The sequence below is a fragment of the Lates calcarifer genome, linkage group LG12 (assembly GCF_001640805.2).
Source record: "Lates calcarifer isolate ASB-BC8 linkage group LG12, TLL_Latcal_v3, whole genome shotgun sequence".
NCBI lineage: Eukaryota > Metazoa > Chordata > Actinopteri > Centropomidae > Lates > Lates calcarifer.
The window spans coordinates 2,122,108-2,139,641 of NC_066844.1; the positions used below are offsets into that span (position 1 = coordinate 2,122,108).

At 39.6% G+C, this 17,534-nt stretch overlaps 1 protein-coding gene across 8 annotated transcripts in view; it reads left to right on the forward strand.

The window, feature by feature from the left end:
- Positions 1-17,534, forward strand: part of ptprt (protein tyrosine phosphatase receptor type T) — a 295,874-nt gene that overhangs the window by 123,339 nt on the left and 155,001 nt on the right. For all 8 annotated transcript variants that reach the window (XM_051074478.1, XM_018702965.2, XM_051074474.1 and 5 more), the window contains exons 9-10: positions 13,757-13,872; positions 14,925-15,105. In XM_051074478.1, coding sequence (XP_050930435.1) covers positions 13,757-13,872; positions 14,925-15,105 — 297 coding nt within the window. The remainder of the gene's footprint in view (positions 1-13,756; positions 13,873-14,924; positions 15,106-17,534) is intronic.

Consider the following 17,534-nt stretch of genomic DNA (forward strand, 5'->3'; position numbering starts at 1 on the left):
CCAGTACAGTGTTGGGCTGAGTTTTAGAAAATATTTACGATAGGCCACTATACAGTGCAATGAAGTTGGTCAGACCATCACAAAATTTAACATTCTTGATAGTTTGGCCCAGTGCCGTATCAGTGCTACATATGGCCAACAGCTTCCCAATGAGTAATTGCCAACCCCAAGTCAGTGAAAAACCAAGACTCATTAACACAGGGAGGTAAGCTGTTTGGATGTCATTTTTACTCTGGCATTTGATTAGCTTTCAAAAGCTGATTATGGGATCACTAGTTCTGTTTCTCTCTCACTTCAAACTTCTGCCTCTGTTTTTCTTGAGGAGAAGCAGGATTCAATAAATCTCACTCTGCGGTCTGTTTTCCCAATAGAGGGAAGCCATGTCATGGGACGGCAGTCAATACTCCCCCATTAAGCCAGTGGACAAGACAAAAATCACTGACACTTAGAGTGTCACACACATACACACAAACAAAAGCACACAGAAAAGCACAAAGACTCTAATGGTCTTGCAGTGCCTTGGTTTTAAACCCTGTGGCACACACACACACACACACACACACACACACACACAGGTGTACTTTTGTACACACACACCACTTAGTAGAGATTCATGCACACACAAAGACACAGTAGGTGTATTGTAAGATGTTCGCTCGATGCAGTGGCAGTGTTGTGACATTTGGAAAGAGACGTCTCAGCACAAAGCCAAATAAGTCCTCTCCTCTTGTCTCTTCGATCTGCAGACGGACAAAGAACCAAAATAAATAACTCATTAAAAGAAAAAAAAAAACTAAATGAACCACTGTGGCCTTAAATATTGAAAAGATTTCTCTCTCTCTCTCTCTTTTCACTCAGTTAAAGCAAAACATTGAAAGACAGACACTTCAGCTCTGTCAAAGCAACCCATCAAATTTACAGTGTATATGAGCATTAGATGAAAAATCACATCATCCTTTTAGTGATGACTGATATAGTTTCTGTTGATTTTAAAGTAACTATTACTGTGTTGTTGCAGCCATTATTGCATTCAGCGTCGAGTTTAGTTAATTAGTTTCTAATTCAATGATTTAAAAAAGTTTTACATGTGTTTATTCTACTGTGCAGAAGATGCCATAATAATTCAAGTGTCTGCAGCATGCAACACTGGCTGTGGTGCTCCAACACTTTTGTATACATCATGCTGACTCACAGCAGTAAGGAAGCACGTTAGAAACTGAGGACTTGTAGAAGCTGTAAAGTCATCATAAGTGCTAATTACTTGGTGATACTATCTTATCAATTCTGGCAGCTTCTGGAACAGATATAATTCTAAATTTGACAATAACTGTATAGAGCTTTTTCTTTTTTAAAATGAAGTGATCATGTTGAATGATGTACAGCTACAAAAATGTGTTGCATCACTTTATTCTTACCATAACATTTTCCAAATTTTAACTAGCCCCAATGACTAAAGATATACATAGAGTTACACAGTATAAAGTCAGTATATATATTTTATTATGAAAGAATCCAGTTTAATTTAAGGCTTATTTTTCTAATATTTTGACAATAGCTCCACAGTTTGTTTACAGTGAGTATTTCAGTGATCACCTGTCCACCCCCCACCCCCCACTGTGCCATCTATGACTGAATGTGAGGGTTTTCTCAATTTCTTTAGTAATAACAGGGGAATATGAGACTTCACATCCAACCTGCTGTCTGTGACCTTGCTGTTTTTTTCTGACATAACCTCGCTGAGCCAATTTAAACTCATCATTTTACTGATTCTGGTTACAACCATTTCCCAAATGGAATCCTCTACCTCCCTGATAGATGTTATTACCTATGCCTTCCCCTAAAGAGGTGTTTCAAACAGTTGGTCCAACTATTATAAACCCTTCTTCCTATCCTTTCACTTCTTGTCTCAAACACATCGACATCCTTAATTTATTCAGAACAACAGGCCTTGACTCCAATATTCTAGACAACTGCAAAATTACAAGTTCTGTCTGTTTGTTTGCCATCTCAGCTATCAGGAGTAGTAATGAGACTATCCTCATAAGAGTTGCTAATGACTTCCTTTAATAAATAATGCAGGTAATTTAGTAATTTAGTTCTTCTCCTTTAAGCTGCGCATTAGATAGACAAGATGATATTTTACGTAATTGCCTGGAATACATCATACTGATTTGGAATTTATTTTTTGTGAGAACTCAGCTGTGAACTCAGCCCTGTGCCACAGGGTTCAGTTCTTGGACACACATGGACACATGGTCATAAAAGAACCCTCAGTAGACAGAGGTTGTGTGGGTAAAACAGTCTTGACTTGGTCATGTTCTAAGCCAGGTCAGGCTGGGAGGTGTGTAATATATTCTGAGACAAATGGGGCAGAATGGGGTAAGTGTTTGGGCAGTTGACAGATCAGGTGAACTGCTGTGATTGGATACAATCTAGGGAGGCCTTGCTGACAAGAGAGAGAGATCACAGTCTGCAGTGACAGCAGTGGTTCATATGCTATGACATGAGAATGTGGCAAGAGCATCAGAATTAGATGACTAATTGGATGCCATGACAGGTAATTTGCAAACATTTTCCCCTCTGTTCCTACAATGTAGACACATAGCTGCATGTTTCACTTAGTGAAATAGCTATTTTAACCCCTTCTTACAGATAACCAGTGCTGGATGTGACAGAATATTCAAATTACTGAAGAATAATTCAACTTTTTCATAGGCATAGTTCTTTTGACAATTCTAATTGTGCCTCCAGTTCACAGTGCAAATGTGTTGGAGCCAATGGCAAATTGGTACAGTGGCTGTTATCTGATTACAACATGTGTTTTAATGATCATGTAAGGTGGACTGTCCAAACCTGCTCTGTTCATGTGAGAAAACACATCTTTGTTTCTACTGATGATCTGACGTATCAGTGCCTTTGTACTGTTTTAGATCAGGCTGCTTCTATGAGCAAAGTACCAGTATACCATACTGGTTTAGGTGCCTGCCATTGACTCCCAGTAAGTCCTGCAATTGATGATATGAAAATTGGTTTAGCTTTTTGTAGTACCACTTTAGTGACAAAGCTGATCAAGCTTTTGTTTATATTTTATTTTTGTGTTCTTGAATATTCTAATCATTTATCTTCATTTAGATTCTGTTGTAACAAAATCTAGTGAATGCTAAAGCTGCAGCAGAGCAGCAGAACAAATCATCAACAGGGGACACATCATTTTGGTCTCTGTAAAACAATTCCAGTAAATTCTTCAACGTGGCACCAGACTCATGAATCCTTTTTCCCTCCTTTTAAGCCATAGCCCTGAAAAGCCCTGTGAGGGATCCTTCTTTAGTGATCAAGGAAAAAGGTTTTTTAAAAAAGAGATCCGTCCTGAAAGATAATTCATAACACAAGACCCACTGGAGGTATCATCACACAGTATGATGAAAATCTCTGGAGGAGTTCTGAAGTAAAAGACATTTTCTTTTATAATTTAATCTGACTGTTATGGATATAATTAGCTGAGTGGCATTATTGTAACGAGCAGCTGTATTCATGCTTTTATTCTTGGCCCTCAAGCATTTTCCATCCTCTCCTCCACTTTCCTGGCCACAATGACATTTTTTATCTGAAGATGAATACGTTCAGCACCTCCCTCCATCTCCCTGTCCCTGTCTTCCATCTCTCTCTCCTTCCAGGTCGCAGCCTATATCTCTCTGTCTGTCACTCTGCCATTCTCAGCCAATTACTGGCTGGCTTCAGGTGCTTAACCCCAGGCCTCGCCATCAATTGGCTCATTATATCGCTGCTTTAAATCTCTCTCTTGTCCCCTCTGGCTCTCTGTTTCTGTCTATTCCTGTCTGTCACTTTGTGTTTTTTCTTCTCTTTCTTTTATCAGCCTTGTTTTTGACTTTAAATCTCTCTTATGTATTTCTTCTCCCTCTGTCCCCCATTGTCTCTTTCTTCTTTCTTTCTCTCTCTTCTTCCTGTCAGTCTTGTTTTCGCTCTCTCCCTCCCACGAATAAGACTCTCATCCTCAGCACCCCCTCCTTCTCTTTCCTCTCTATAGCATCCCTTTCCCCCTCCCCTCTCTGGCCCCCTCATTCTGCAAATTGCTACAACTCAATTGTCCCTTCCCTGCCTGTAGGCAGCAATGGTATTAATAAAGCAGGATTTGAAATGGATTTCCTTTCTGCTCCATTTTGAATTACATTAGTGCGTGGTTTTGGCTCTGAGCATTCTTCTTCTTGCTGCTTATCACAATATACATTCAGCCTGTATCCATCCTGCTGAAGGACTACAGCGCTAACCATGGCAGATGTTGCAGTGTCATTCTACAGCTGTAGCATGATGTGATGCTTTATCAACTCCAGTAGAGATCAAGAAAGCATTGTGTTTTCACTTAGCCCACTTGAGAAAGGGAGGAGAGCAGGTTTGGCTGTAGAACAATAACTTTAAAGCTTACATGGATTCAGTGCCTTGCTCAGTGACAAGATGCTAGAAAGGTGCTAAAAGGAACACCACTTTGCCCGCATTGACTGCCATTGTGTTTTTTCTTTGGAATAATGATCAGGTGGTTAGCATAAGCACTAGATGAAGGATGGCTGGACTTGTTTGAGGCTCTTGAAGACATCTCACCTCTCCTTCGAAGGCTTAACTGAGGAAATCTTTTGGATGAGAGGAAGCGCCATGACCTGGATGACTGAGAATCTTCACAGCAACTCATAGCATCCGTGTACAGCTCTTCTTTTGGTAACCACCAAAGAAAAGAGCCCCAGAAAAGATGTCAAAAATGATGCTTACTGTATATAATTGGAAGCTGATGTTCCTGAAGTGCAGAGGGAATCCACAGTACAGAGAGAGAGGCACATAACCAAGCACTTGGAACCAAAATGAAAACCAGTTTGGATTTTCAACAGGCAACTTAAAACAATCAAACTTATACATCTAATTTCTTTTGTAATTGTAATTGTAAAAGTTCTAAGTTACTTTTTGAGATTTAGCTGTGCTCCATAGTTTAAAGGAATTCTGCCATTAAGTCAGATATTGTGAGTTATGGTTTAACTCTCAGTAGTTGGTTCCATGCGGAGAGACATAATTAAAATCCACTAAAAGGCATCTGCTACTAGTCGATTTAATCCAATTTATCCAAGTCACGAAGCTACAGGGTGTCGCCTTGTCTGCAGCTGCTTTTGTGTGTGTGTTTTGGGCAATGAGTTTGGTGTGTCTGTAGGTTTAGGTTATTCCTTTGTGTGTTTCTGTGCATTTAATTGTTAAATGTGAGTGAAAATGTGTAGATTAAGGCAAACATTTATGTTTTCTCTAAAAAGAACAAAGTAGTTCTGAACTTGTGTGTGTGTGTGTGTCTGTGTGCATGTGTGTGTGTGGAAGCAATGAGCCAATTTAATGACATTTGTAAAGCTGTCATGATTAAGAGGCTGATAATTTGATGAGGGTGCTATCAAGGTACTTCAGCAGTGAAATATTACATACTTCACTTTTATTTTTATTAATGAGGTGAATCTAAGAATGGCCTTAAGTGCTTTAGTGAAGAGAGCATGTGTGTGCATCCCGGTGTGTCTCTATATGTGCTGTTTATATGGAAGGAACTAGAGGGACATCAGTTTGGATGATGCTGTAAATGGTGCTTCACACAAACACACAAACTTGCACTTACACACAGACACAAACATACTTTTGTTAAACCCAAGGAGGGCAGAAACCCCTATGAGGGCTTTCGTCTGATCTTGCTTGTTTGCCTCGGAGGGTCGTTGTCACGGGGAGTTTGCCTCTGTGTATATGTGTGTGTGTGTGTGTGTGTGTGTTTAGGTAGAGGTTAGGCTGTTATTTCTTTGGTGTGAGGATGCAGATTAAAAGTGCAACCTCTGCAACATATCAACGGTCACACAGCTAATGCTGAAGATATACGAGCCTCAGGGATGTGTGTGTCTGTTTGTGTGTGTGTGGATGTGTTTGTGTCTGTTGTGTGATTATGTGTATGTGTGTTATGTGTACATGTGTGTTGTAGTGGTGGGAGCTTTTAGGATCTATTAATTGTATTTCTAGCCTTTGGCCAGTGTAGCTTTAGAAATATGTAATTTAGGCACACTAAGACACACACACATATGCAGTATCAGGCATACACACACACACCACACACACACACACACACACACACACACACACAGCCTGAAACAGAAAGTTGTCCCTGCTATGTTTCTCCCAGAGGGAAACGCTCAGTATTTCTCTCTGACTCTTCTACTCTCTCCCTCTTTCTCTCTCTCTTTTTTTATGTTCTTGCCTTTTAGGTCTTTGTGAATACAGAGAAAACTCTGAATCAAAAACACAGAAAGGCAGAAACAGGTGGAGAGCAGCATAGGCATGAGAGGCCAATGGAGAGACACAGGGCTCTATTTGACGGCACAATTGCAAAGACCAGCACTGAATCGTTAGGTCATGTGGGCAAGGCCAATGAGAGCATACTGAAGAGCACCTGCTATTTTAGTTCAGACTCACACAGAAAAAGGTGGAGTGCAATTACAGCATTTAGAGTACAAAAGCTTATAGCAGTACCTTGTACAACAGTACGAGTACACAGCCACATCAAATGTGGAAGAAATTCTTCTGTATATTTGAAACTGCTAGTTCAATGAAGAATCAAGAAACTCCACATTATCAATCAAATGATGCAGTAGAATGTTCTTTGGATACAGTTTAATAAGAACACACACCTTGTGACTAGTTTGTTGGTGTTTTTATAGAGAAAAAAACACTAAGGACACTGGGTGAACTATCCTGACAGAACAGTAACAGTAACTTGACAGTAATTTACATAAGCATGATGTAAGTTACATGTTCATTACCCACAAAGATGAGTACATTTTTTTTATCCTAACCCTTAGTGCCTAAAGTTATGTATCACAAATGACCATAATGTAGCATTTAAAAGATCAAGTCTGTGTTGTTTTTTTATGCATGCTTTCCTTTTTCTGCAACTTTGAAGTTCCCCTCCACTTCATCTCTTCTTGCTACACACTCCTATCAGAGATGTAGACAGAAGGAGATAATGTACTAAAGGAAGACTGATTAAGAGTGCCTAATACATTAGAAGCATTAGCTTGTCTTCCATATGTCATTTATGGGGCTAAACGTTCAGCACTGACTGTAGGAAGTATTATTCCCCACATGTAGCATTGTAAGTAGGGTGACCCATTAGCATGTGGGGAGTCTGACTCTGCTACAGGAGACAGAAGTTTACATCCAGTCACAGATGTGAAATAAAGTATTTTAGTGTCCTAACTAGGGATGCACTGATCTAACTTGTTCCTCCTCTAATGCTGATATAGATTCCAGTGCCTCAACTCTATCTACTGTTTCAGAGCGCCGATCGAAGAGGGCTTTCAATTTCACAAACTTAAAATCTGTGCTCCTCATTTCATGGAATATGTTTTCATAAAGTAGCATGAAACGTGGGATTTATTCACCAAAAATAGCCCGCTGATAGCAGGAACACAGAATTTTATAATATTACCAAAGATAGAGTATTTAATGTGGATCAGTCAGATCTTATCATGGTACCTGATCCACATAACAAGGTCAGTAATGATACCACTTCCAATCCAGCATATCCTTAGTCCTAACCTTTGCCTAACTATAGTTCATTAGGTCTTTTGACCAACAGTAAGGTTGAGCTACAAGGAGGTTGAATCTCTGGTGGTATTTAATCTGTGGTACTGTATATCTGTGAGAAATATACTTTTCATTATGGGCATCTCTCCTGGAGTTGTTGTTGTTGCTGTTGTTTTTTGCTACATGTGCTGTGCTGTAGGTCCAGCATGTTAGAGTATGCGTAAATGGTGGCATGGTGATGGAATCATTATCATACCAAGAAGTCACACTACTTGCCTCTTACCTTGTGTAACAGCTGCACCACTCACAGTGGTGTATAAGTAAAATGGCTTGAAAAAGACGGCAGACCAGTGTCTCCCAGGGAAATTACTTTTCCACCGTATCAAGGGTTTTTAAATCATTATCATGACCTTTTGACAAGGAAATTCCCTGGTGAGTAAGGGATTGTCAAGAAAGTTTTCACATGACATAAATGGCGTAGAATTTTTCACATCTGGCAGAATCCATCTTCACAATCCAAATGTGTCTTAATATGCCGTAGAAGAGTTTAGATTTAGAATTTAAAATCAGTTGGGAAAATGGGAGTGAAAATAAGAGGTAAGTGAGTGATTGAGATAGTGACTGAGCACAATAGGCAGATGGGAGAGCGCAAGGAGGGATGAACGAGAGCTGATGAAAGCAAAGATTAAACAGACAGACAGAGAAAACATTATGGTAAAGATATGTAAGGCCAAAAGACTGATGAAGATAAAATGAGAAATAAACAATTAACGATGGCGAAGCAAAACCTGAGGGATGAAAATATAAGAAGATGGGGAAAGAATAAGATAAAAACAAAAGGAACAGGAGAGCAACATAGAGGAGGATGGGGAGCGTAGGGAGTCAGCAAGATTGATTTCCCCTCCTCCTTTTCCTCCCCTCCTCTCTTCTCCCTGGAACAGCTCCCTAAAGTCTTTGGATTAATGGCTCCATTTCTACTGCTCATTCATCAGATTCAGGAAGGCATCCCAAAACACAATGCCTCACTAGGCTCTCGCCTGAACTAGATATCTACCTGCCAAAACATCCAATAGACCCTTAAGTACTTTCAAAGGCAGGCAAAACAACTTTATCTCTTCCTCAGGTCAAATCAGAAGGGAATTAGCACTATCCACTGGCATATATACTTGTTAGCTTGCATATTGTGGATGATCACAGACAGTTTTGCCTGGAGTTGTAAAGAAGTCAAGGAAAGTCAATCCCAGTGCTAAAAGACCTGGATTTGGTTATTATACATTTAACCATGGGTATTATCTTTTACTAGCGTCATGTTGCGGAGATCAGCAGTCAAATGCTATCTGTGCTTCATGTTGTTTTGTAGTGGTAGGCTAGCAAGCCACCAGCTAGCTGTATGCTCTGTTGTCCTTTTAATGGGGACCAAGGACCACTTGTATCCCTTGGTCCACCACAGGCAGAGGGAGGCCATGTCGGGCTGCAGTGTGCCTCACTGTTTGGCCTTGTCACATTGTGCGCCAGCTGTGCTATCTAAAATGCCCTTTCACAGTGTGTGCTAGCTAACATGCCAACCCTTGACCCATCCTGATTAATGATGGTGGGACTGTGTCCCCCTGGAGGTCTGATTGTTCTTCCTCCACACATACATAACTAGCCTCTCTTTTCTCTCCATCTGTCGTCTGGTGCATTTATCCTGTCGTTGATCAGTCCAGCCAGTCACCCATCTATCAGTGATCCATCCATTCCCCCAGTTCATCATGTAAGCTTTGAACATATTCAGACATCAACCCACTTCAGTTTTCTATCTGTCACTGCTTGTTTTTACTTCTTCCTGTATGTTAGTCTCTTCAATCTCACATCATAATCAGTCTTCGATGTGAAAAAGGATTTTGAGATCTCTAAAATGCATGCAACCAAGAGGTCCACAATGTATGGAGGGAAAGAGGGGAGAAGAGGAAGAGAGAATAAATCAGATGGATGATGTGGCAAATCTGGCATTTGTCATGACCAAGGGCAGCCTGGGAGACACCATCATCGACTTAATGATGTAAACAAAGTTATAATTCAAATAACTGCTCCTGCTCTTTTCCTCCCAATCTCTCTATCTCTCAGCATCTCTCTCCATCCTACTCCATCCATCTCTAACTCAGTTTTTTGTCTCTCTTCTGTTTTTTTATTCTTTTTTGGTCGTTTCTCTCTGTCTTTCCCTCCATCTGCAGTTCTTAGAAAACATTGTCATGGTTTTTAATTTGACACTGGATTTTAAAAGAAGACATAAATAGTATTCCAAACCCTGGGGAACAGAGCTGTGCTGTGCAACGCTGTTGATGTAATGGCCACGCTTGGAAATAAATTTTAGAATTGCAGCGAGTCAGTCAATAATCTCAAGACGTATTTGTGTTTGATTGTACACAAGGCTAATGACTGTATTTATTACAACATAACACTTATTAAAGATTGAAACTTCATTTTAGTGTGACTATTTTACTACTACTTTCTTGTTCTTTTTCATTTTATTGAATTAACCTCCCCCCACCCCTGCGCCAGTGTTTACCCAAACAGAAATTAACAATCTGTTTAGACAGGCTCCTGGTGCTCCAACTGAGCGCTAGCCAGATTATCTGAAAGATTAGCTTCCATCATACCCAACTGAAAGACTACTGGATTAAGTGGGTGGGAGCGGTGGTGGTGGTGGTTTGGTGAGGGGGATTTGGTTGGCTGCTGTCTGTTGTTTTTGGCCTGTTCCTCTCCAGACCTCGGAGCATAAATCTGATTTAGCTAACATGGTTTGAGTCTTTGCAGAAACAGGAGTCATTGCAGTGAGAGAAAAGCTTTGATTTATTGCTATTCTTGGGGAAAACTGCTTATTTCATTCTCTCTCCTCGGCTCAGTGATGAGTGATTATGTCTCTCTAATTGCGGAATTACAGTGTGTGCGTTCATTATAGGTACATCACTTGATCTGTTTAAGCATGCATAATTACAGGTTAGTTCACATTTGTTCTCTAGAGGAGTTTGACTCAGGAAACAGGATCTTCTTCAGTTTCTGACTCCCACTGAAAAGTCCTTTGCTAAAATGTTTGTTCTTCTGATAAAGGCATCTGTTTTACTAAATGATTTTTTTTTTTCATTTTGTCATTAGATTTCCTAAATGTTATTGTTTGTCCAGCTTTAAACTCACTTATTGGAGCTATCCCAGCATGCACTAGGTTAGAGACAAATAGTTTTACATAAACCTACTCCAATTCATTGTTACACTCAAACACATCATTATTATCATGCATATTTTAAGTTAATTTGATCATTTGACCCTAAAATCAGAACTTTACTCTTTGCAATCAAGTCTCACATCAAATAACAATCACATCAGCGGTTTATCAGCTCAAGGCCTATTCTGTCTGCCAGACAAACAGGCACTCAAGTAATTATATTAGCTGTTTAAAGAAAGTGAATATCTTAACAATTCATTTGTCAGCATGGACAGCTTTTGCAGTCCTTCATGCTGCATGCTGACCCGCAGGATTAAAAAAATCAAAAATATATACAACAGGAAATGGCTGTCAGTCCATTTGCATCAGACTTAGTCAGATGAGGTAAAGTTGTATTTTCTGGGGACAGTATGTGGGCTCTGTGAAAGCATATTGCCTGCTGTGCTGACCTGAGGCTTGGGTTATACGTTGGTTTTATCACTCCCCCCCTGCAGCTTTCTTGGCTGCCAAATGTCAATCTGCCACAGTCTTATCCAGGAATGGTAGATTACTTTACAGGCTTTAGTCTTTTAAGTAGAAACACAGACTCTTTAAACCATAAAGCATCCCAGGGGGTCTAAAGTCTGCACCCAAACTCACAAACACAAAGATTTCTCAACACGGTTCATGTGCATATACAAATATATACTGTAGTGTTTCCTCAACGGCAGGCACACACTCACTAACATACAGTATGCACACACACACACCGACAACAACTGAAACACTTGTGTCCTGTCTCAGATGGCCTCTAAGATGGCTTATCCATGGTGCCGTTGTCTAATCTTGTCTCATTAGACTGATCTTACTCTAAGTAGCTTGTTTGAACAATCTTATAATGCACTCAACTGCCTTCAAACAGTCTTTTGTGGTTAAAGGAAGGTTTATGTTTAGGTCTGTGAGGTTGATTAATTATTATGGGATCCATTCATTTGTTGAATTAAAAGAACTGCATTCTTTAGATTTAGACAGTAAATCATAATGGGCCAAGAAAAGTCATTAAGAACTTTTAAGGATAACAGAACTGATTGTTTACAGTGACAGAAAAACTGGGAAAAAAATATGCTAATATTCCAGATGGACAGATTATGCCTAAAAAATAGAGATTACAATTAATTAAATTTCTACACCCATTAACTTTTGAGGAGCAATAAACCCATGATTTAGATGTGGCAATGTAATTATTATTATTATTATTATTATTGAATAAAAGGTTATCCCATCACCTTGAATGACTTCAACTTCATGTTCAAGGACACTTCAGCAAGGTTAATTGTTACTTTAAAAAAATATGATTTTTCAATACTAAAAAATAACTAAAACAGCAGATAACTTTGCTATTTATCACCAGATTTTGACTGCAAGTGTCTAATATGTTTAAAAACTTTATACTCTAAAACTTTGAGGGTTTAATCCTGCCTCAGGACTCACGTTCGGTTCTTGAGAACAACAGAATCCTCTCAAATGTCACTAATTCATTAGTCGAGTTGTTCTTCCAACAGTTATCAGACATAATGAATGAGTTTTTACTTCAGTGCCAAAAATCATTTCTCATGTGTCAAGTGTCCAGATTTTTAAGATCACACACATTGTGAGTAAAGTTTTCATTTTCATTGGAGAAGTACAGCTAATATAGCTGCTTTAATTATGCAGTGACCTGTTTTGGTTGCCATCATTAGCTGATAGAAACTAATTAGGCAGACAGAGAGATTGGTTTGAGCGGGCTTGTTAGTGTGCAGTGAGTCGTGGTACACAAACCTGGGGATGAAAGCCCAACATATGGCGGGAACAATGCTGTGTGTGTGTGTGTGTGTGTTGTGTTAGCCGTGTGTGGAAGTGTGTGGGTGAGTTTGAGCCTGTTGCTGGCTGTGCATGTGAGTGAATGCATTTTCTGTACCTGCATGCGCGTGTGTGTAAATATGCAGTATGAGTGACATATGGGAAAGGCAGTAATAACCACTCACTGTCTGCTGATCAATACAGGGACTTCTGTGGTAATCTCTGGTTTGTGAATATGGGATTTTCTGTTGACACAACATGGCCTAGTGGTCAGACAGACTGTCCGGTTATTAATAGATCACAGGTTGGAACCTCTGAACCTGTTTATAGCCTTCATGTTCCATCAGAGTGCCCCTGCACAAGGCACCGAACCAAATCACTGCCACGAATAGATATACCAGCTGAATCTGTTGCACGTCAAAAATTTACTCCTGTAATTTGTAAGTGAGACAGGGAATTGAATTAGATTTTGTTCATCTGGACAAAATACTGCAGCTAGCCATCCTTAAAAGAAAAGGAGTTTCAAGTAATTCTTTGTTATAAACAAACAAGATGAAAGATACTGTTTAAATATTAAGATTAATTGAGCAATTAAGGTTTCTGCATGTCTCTTTGCAAACAGTGTACCATGAGTGATTAACTCTGCATCTAAGTTCCCACAGCTTAATGTGCGGCTGCTGCTTGTGAAAAGTTTATTGAGAGGAACTTGAGTTGTGTACTGCTTATGAGATTTGTATAAATGGTGACAGTTTCCTTTTACTGAAGGACTGCTGTGTTCTTTGGACAATATAAAAGCAGGCCTTGGTTTGACTGTAACATTTTAAACTTGAATGGTGCAATGCTGGCAACAAAACCTGTCCTCCTGATGATCAAATGTAAATTTCAAGGAGCAATTCTGGAGCAGCTGGGTGGCCGTAAGTGGTGACAGGATAGAGAGGTTGTCATGTAACTTAAGTTTGGAAGTTTAAGCCTGAAAAATCTTTAACTGATCCCTTTCCACAGAGTATCTCCACTGTATCTCTGCTGTGCTGCAGTGAAATAAGTGGCTCAACAGTCTTTTCTCATATCAAGCCACTGTCTCACTTGCTGAGTTGAAAAACTATTTTTTGTTTCTGTCTCTCTCTCCTTCAGATCCAGTCCATGGTCCCCAAAACGTCAATGTGGTGGATGTCAGAGCCCGCCAGCTGACTATACAATGGGAGACGTTTGGGTATGCTGTGACACGCTGCCACAGCTACAATCTGACGGTACGCACAGCTGGCCACCCTTTGTTCTGTTTCTGCAAACTCAGTGTTGCAAGTTAGATTTTGTGAACATTAATTATTCTGCACCATGAAAGCATTATGTGACAGTTGACCTTTTTTATGTAAAAGGTCAAGTTAAGTTTTTGGCAAGTACATTATTTTAAAGTGTTCACTGAAATTTAAAGTAGCAAAATGTAACTTTTGATGAGCAACAGTGGCCTCAGCAGCCACGAGTGGTAATTAACATTGCTGGGCTCACAGTCTGAATGGTTAAGTGGTTTTCATGTACAGAAAACAAAGCCTATCAATCTCACATTTCCCATGATCCTTCGCTTCTGGAGCAGGAAGTGCTGTCGCTGTAACAAACACACCAAACTCTGTTCATAATTCTTGATATTTTCAAAGTTTCCTGGCTGGATATCAGAGATGAACGCTGGTTTTTAATGACTTCTAAGTCTTCTAAGTCTTGATCTACAGTTCAGCATTACTCTTGATCTTGCTAGGCCTGATTTAAGCCGCTGACTATCACTCAATTAGAGGGAGATCATACCTGCTCACCAAAGTTACATAGAGAAAGAGCAGGTGTTCAGGAAACAGAGTGGGAATGACAGAAGCTCCATTCTAAATATTACAAGTCAGTGTACTATCACTATGATTCTGAAGCTGATGTTTTTAGGTAAAATAGTTAAGTAATGTTGCTTTAAATTGTGACAATAGTGAACATCATGGTATTAGGAAATTACTGTGTGTTGTAACTAAAGGTGAATGTACATATCCTCCAACCACTAAACTCCTAGATCATAAGTTCCTTTATCCATGGGTATTTTGCTAAACCTTTAGACTCCCATTTAGTAACACCACTACTTCAGGTTTATGTGTGATTTGTGACATTCACAATTTGGATCTGCTCAGTGTTCTCTACAGTTCTGTCAAAGCATTGCACAGTTAAGTGCATTGCATAAGGACAGCTCTGTATTACTAATCATTGTTTTTAACCAAATGTTACAGTGTAATTACAGTGGAATAAATGTCATGCCTTTCCCTTCATCTTGCAGGTGCAGTACCAGTATGTGTTCAACCAGCAGGAGTTTGCAGCAGAGGAGTTGATCCAGACGTCATCACATTACACTCTGAGGGGCCTGAGGCCCTTTGTCACGGTTAGACTGCGGCTGGTCCTGGCCAACCCCGAAGGCAGCAAAGAGAGTGAAGAGATAGTCAAACAGACAGAGGAGGATGGTGAGTAAAAACACCATTTATAAAAATGTATTCAAATTGTCTAACAACAAAGTGTATAATTCAGTATCGATCCAGTCTAAAGCTGGGTCATGACAGCTTTAGCTGTTCCAGCAAGTCAAAGTCTGGTCAGCCTCTCCTGGGAGAACCCCTCTGGCACATAGAAAATGACTCATTTTACATTTCTGACAGCAGCAGCAACAGCACTAGTTTGTTTTGAATAAACTGGAGAACTGGCCACCTACAGACACTCAGACTTCTTCATCAGAAAGTACCAGATAAGGATGTCACAGACAAACTCACACTGTGTGATTGACAGGTGGTTTCTGGAACTGCAGTGCAGAAACAACAGAGCAATGATTGTTTAGAAGTGCACATGGAGAAAAAAATTAAAATAACAGAAATGGTAAAGAAGCAGTTTAGGCCTTTTAACTGTGTGAGGATTCCAGGGTTTAACCACATACATTAATCACCTATATTTTATAGTTTGGTCATTGCACTTTGACCTAAGACCATGTCACAAACGAACTCAATTACATGTGAATTTTTATTGAAACCCATTGTTGCTAGATAGGGGAACTTAATTAGTATATTTCACCTTCGAGAACAGCTCCTTACATCCATTGTTATTTATTATAATTTGAACTAACCTGGAAGACTGTGTGTGTCCCATATTAGAAATGGAATGATCTATAGATCCTAAACCTGCAATGAAAAATGAAATGAAAATGCAATCAGTGAAGAGGTCCCTGTTTCCACCTGAATAGCTTTGATTGTTACATTCCCACATTAAAACAAATTGACGAAGTTAGTGAAACGTCCAGCAGCTGAAGAGCCATGTTTTTGTCCTAAGCAGTGGTTTAGCCCAAACCAGAGCTTCAAGTGGCCAGAAGACATATCCTGTTAGCGTGTTTTGATATTTTTCCTCCCTCAGAAAATGTAATAGTTCTGCTTCTGCTTTTTTGAGCTACAGTAACTAACTAAAGTAGTATGTAAGATTGTTGTAAGGGAACAGGCTAGCCATTAGAGACACTATAATGTATAATCAGTGCACAGGTATGATCCCTACAGTATCCAGAAATGTGCTAATAAACAGCCATGTCCTATCATTATGCCCTTCAGCAGGAAACTATACAATGCATACTGACATACTCCTCAAATATAAACGAATCCTAGTAGTTGAAATTATTTCAAAACGACTCTTAAAGCTCCTGTTTCCTCTCCAGGGGGCTCAGTGTTCTACTAATTCAGAACAGAGTGTTTGCCCCAGCTGCTACCACTAATAATTCACTGCTTTCTCTCAACAACATGCCTGCGATAAACTGGAATAGCTTGAATCCATTAGAGCAATGCCTGATAAGCAGGATAAAAACGTTCTAATGATCCCAAATCTCTCATCTCTTTCCCACCCTCCTCAGGGCTCGCTGTTTTTCTCCTGATCTCATAACTAATATCCTCTGAATTTAGCTTCTGGGGAACATCACATCTCAGCCTGAAATTCCTACCTTTACTGGCTGAACACACACATATACTACAAGTTGCCTGAACCCTTAAAAAAGAGCTAACATTACTGGGGAGCAGCGATGGCTTTGGGGGGAAGGGAAAAAAAGCCTTAATTGTTTTGTTCTTAATTGTTTTTTATTTAACCATCGTTAATCTCCTGGTTGTAATTCAGTAATTAGGGAACAGAACAGCAATTGTTCACATGGAGGCTAATTGCTGTTTGTACGGTAATGGCTTTATAGAGCTGGGGCTCCTGCAAATGAAGCAGCTTCCCTCTCTCTCTCACACACACACACACACAACACACACACATATAGGCTTCCTCTTCTTAATGTTGCTGATGACATAATAATATATGCATTATCTCCCATGTTAAGGGGCAAAATGGGGGATTTTCAATTAAGATATAAAATTGCCATTCTCTCACATGCACATGTTCATCTCTCTTAGTTTATAACAGTAATATCAGAATGAGAGCTTCTCAGGTTTTAATTGTGTTCTTTATAATTGTTTTTCCTACTGGAAGCTGCACCTTTAACACTTGCACAGTTATATTTAGTCACGTTAAGTCATGAACCCTTTGATTTTCTCACTGTGACACATCTATTCAATTCAGTTCAATTCAGTTTTATTTATATAGCTCCATATCACAACAAAAGTCATCTCAAGACACTTTTCATATAGAGCAGGTCAACAAATCCCACCATGAGCAGCACTAGGCGACAGTGGCAAAGAAAAACTTTCCATATAAGATGTAAGATGATGCCAATAATACAGTAGTAGAATGACAGTAGTGATAATTAAAGTATTAACTGCTAACATAGCAATACAACTAATAGCAGTATAAGTAATTTCTAATTATAGCAGCAGGTGTTGAGTGGAGTTGTAGGAGCAGCAGACTTGTCATCACAGATCAGACTCTACAGCTC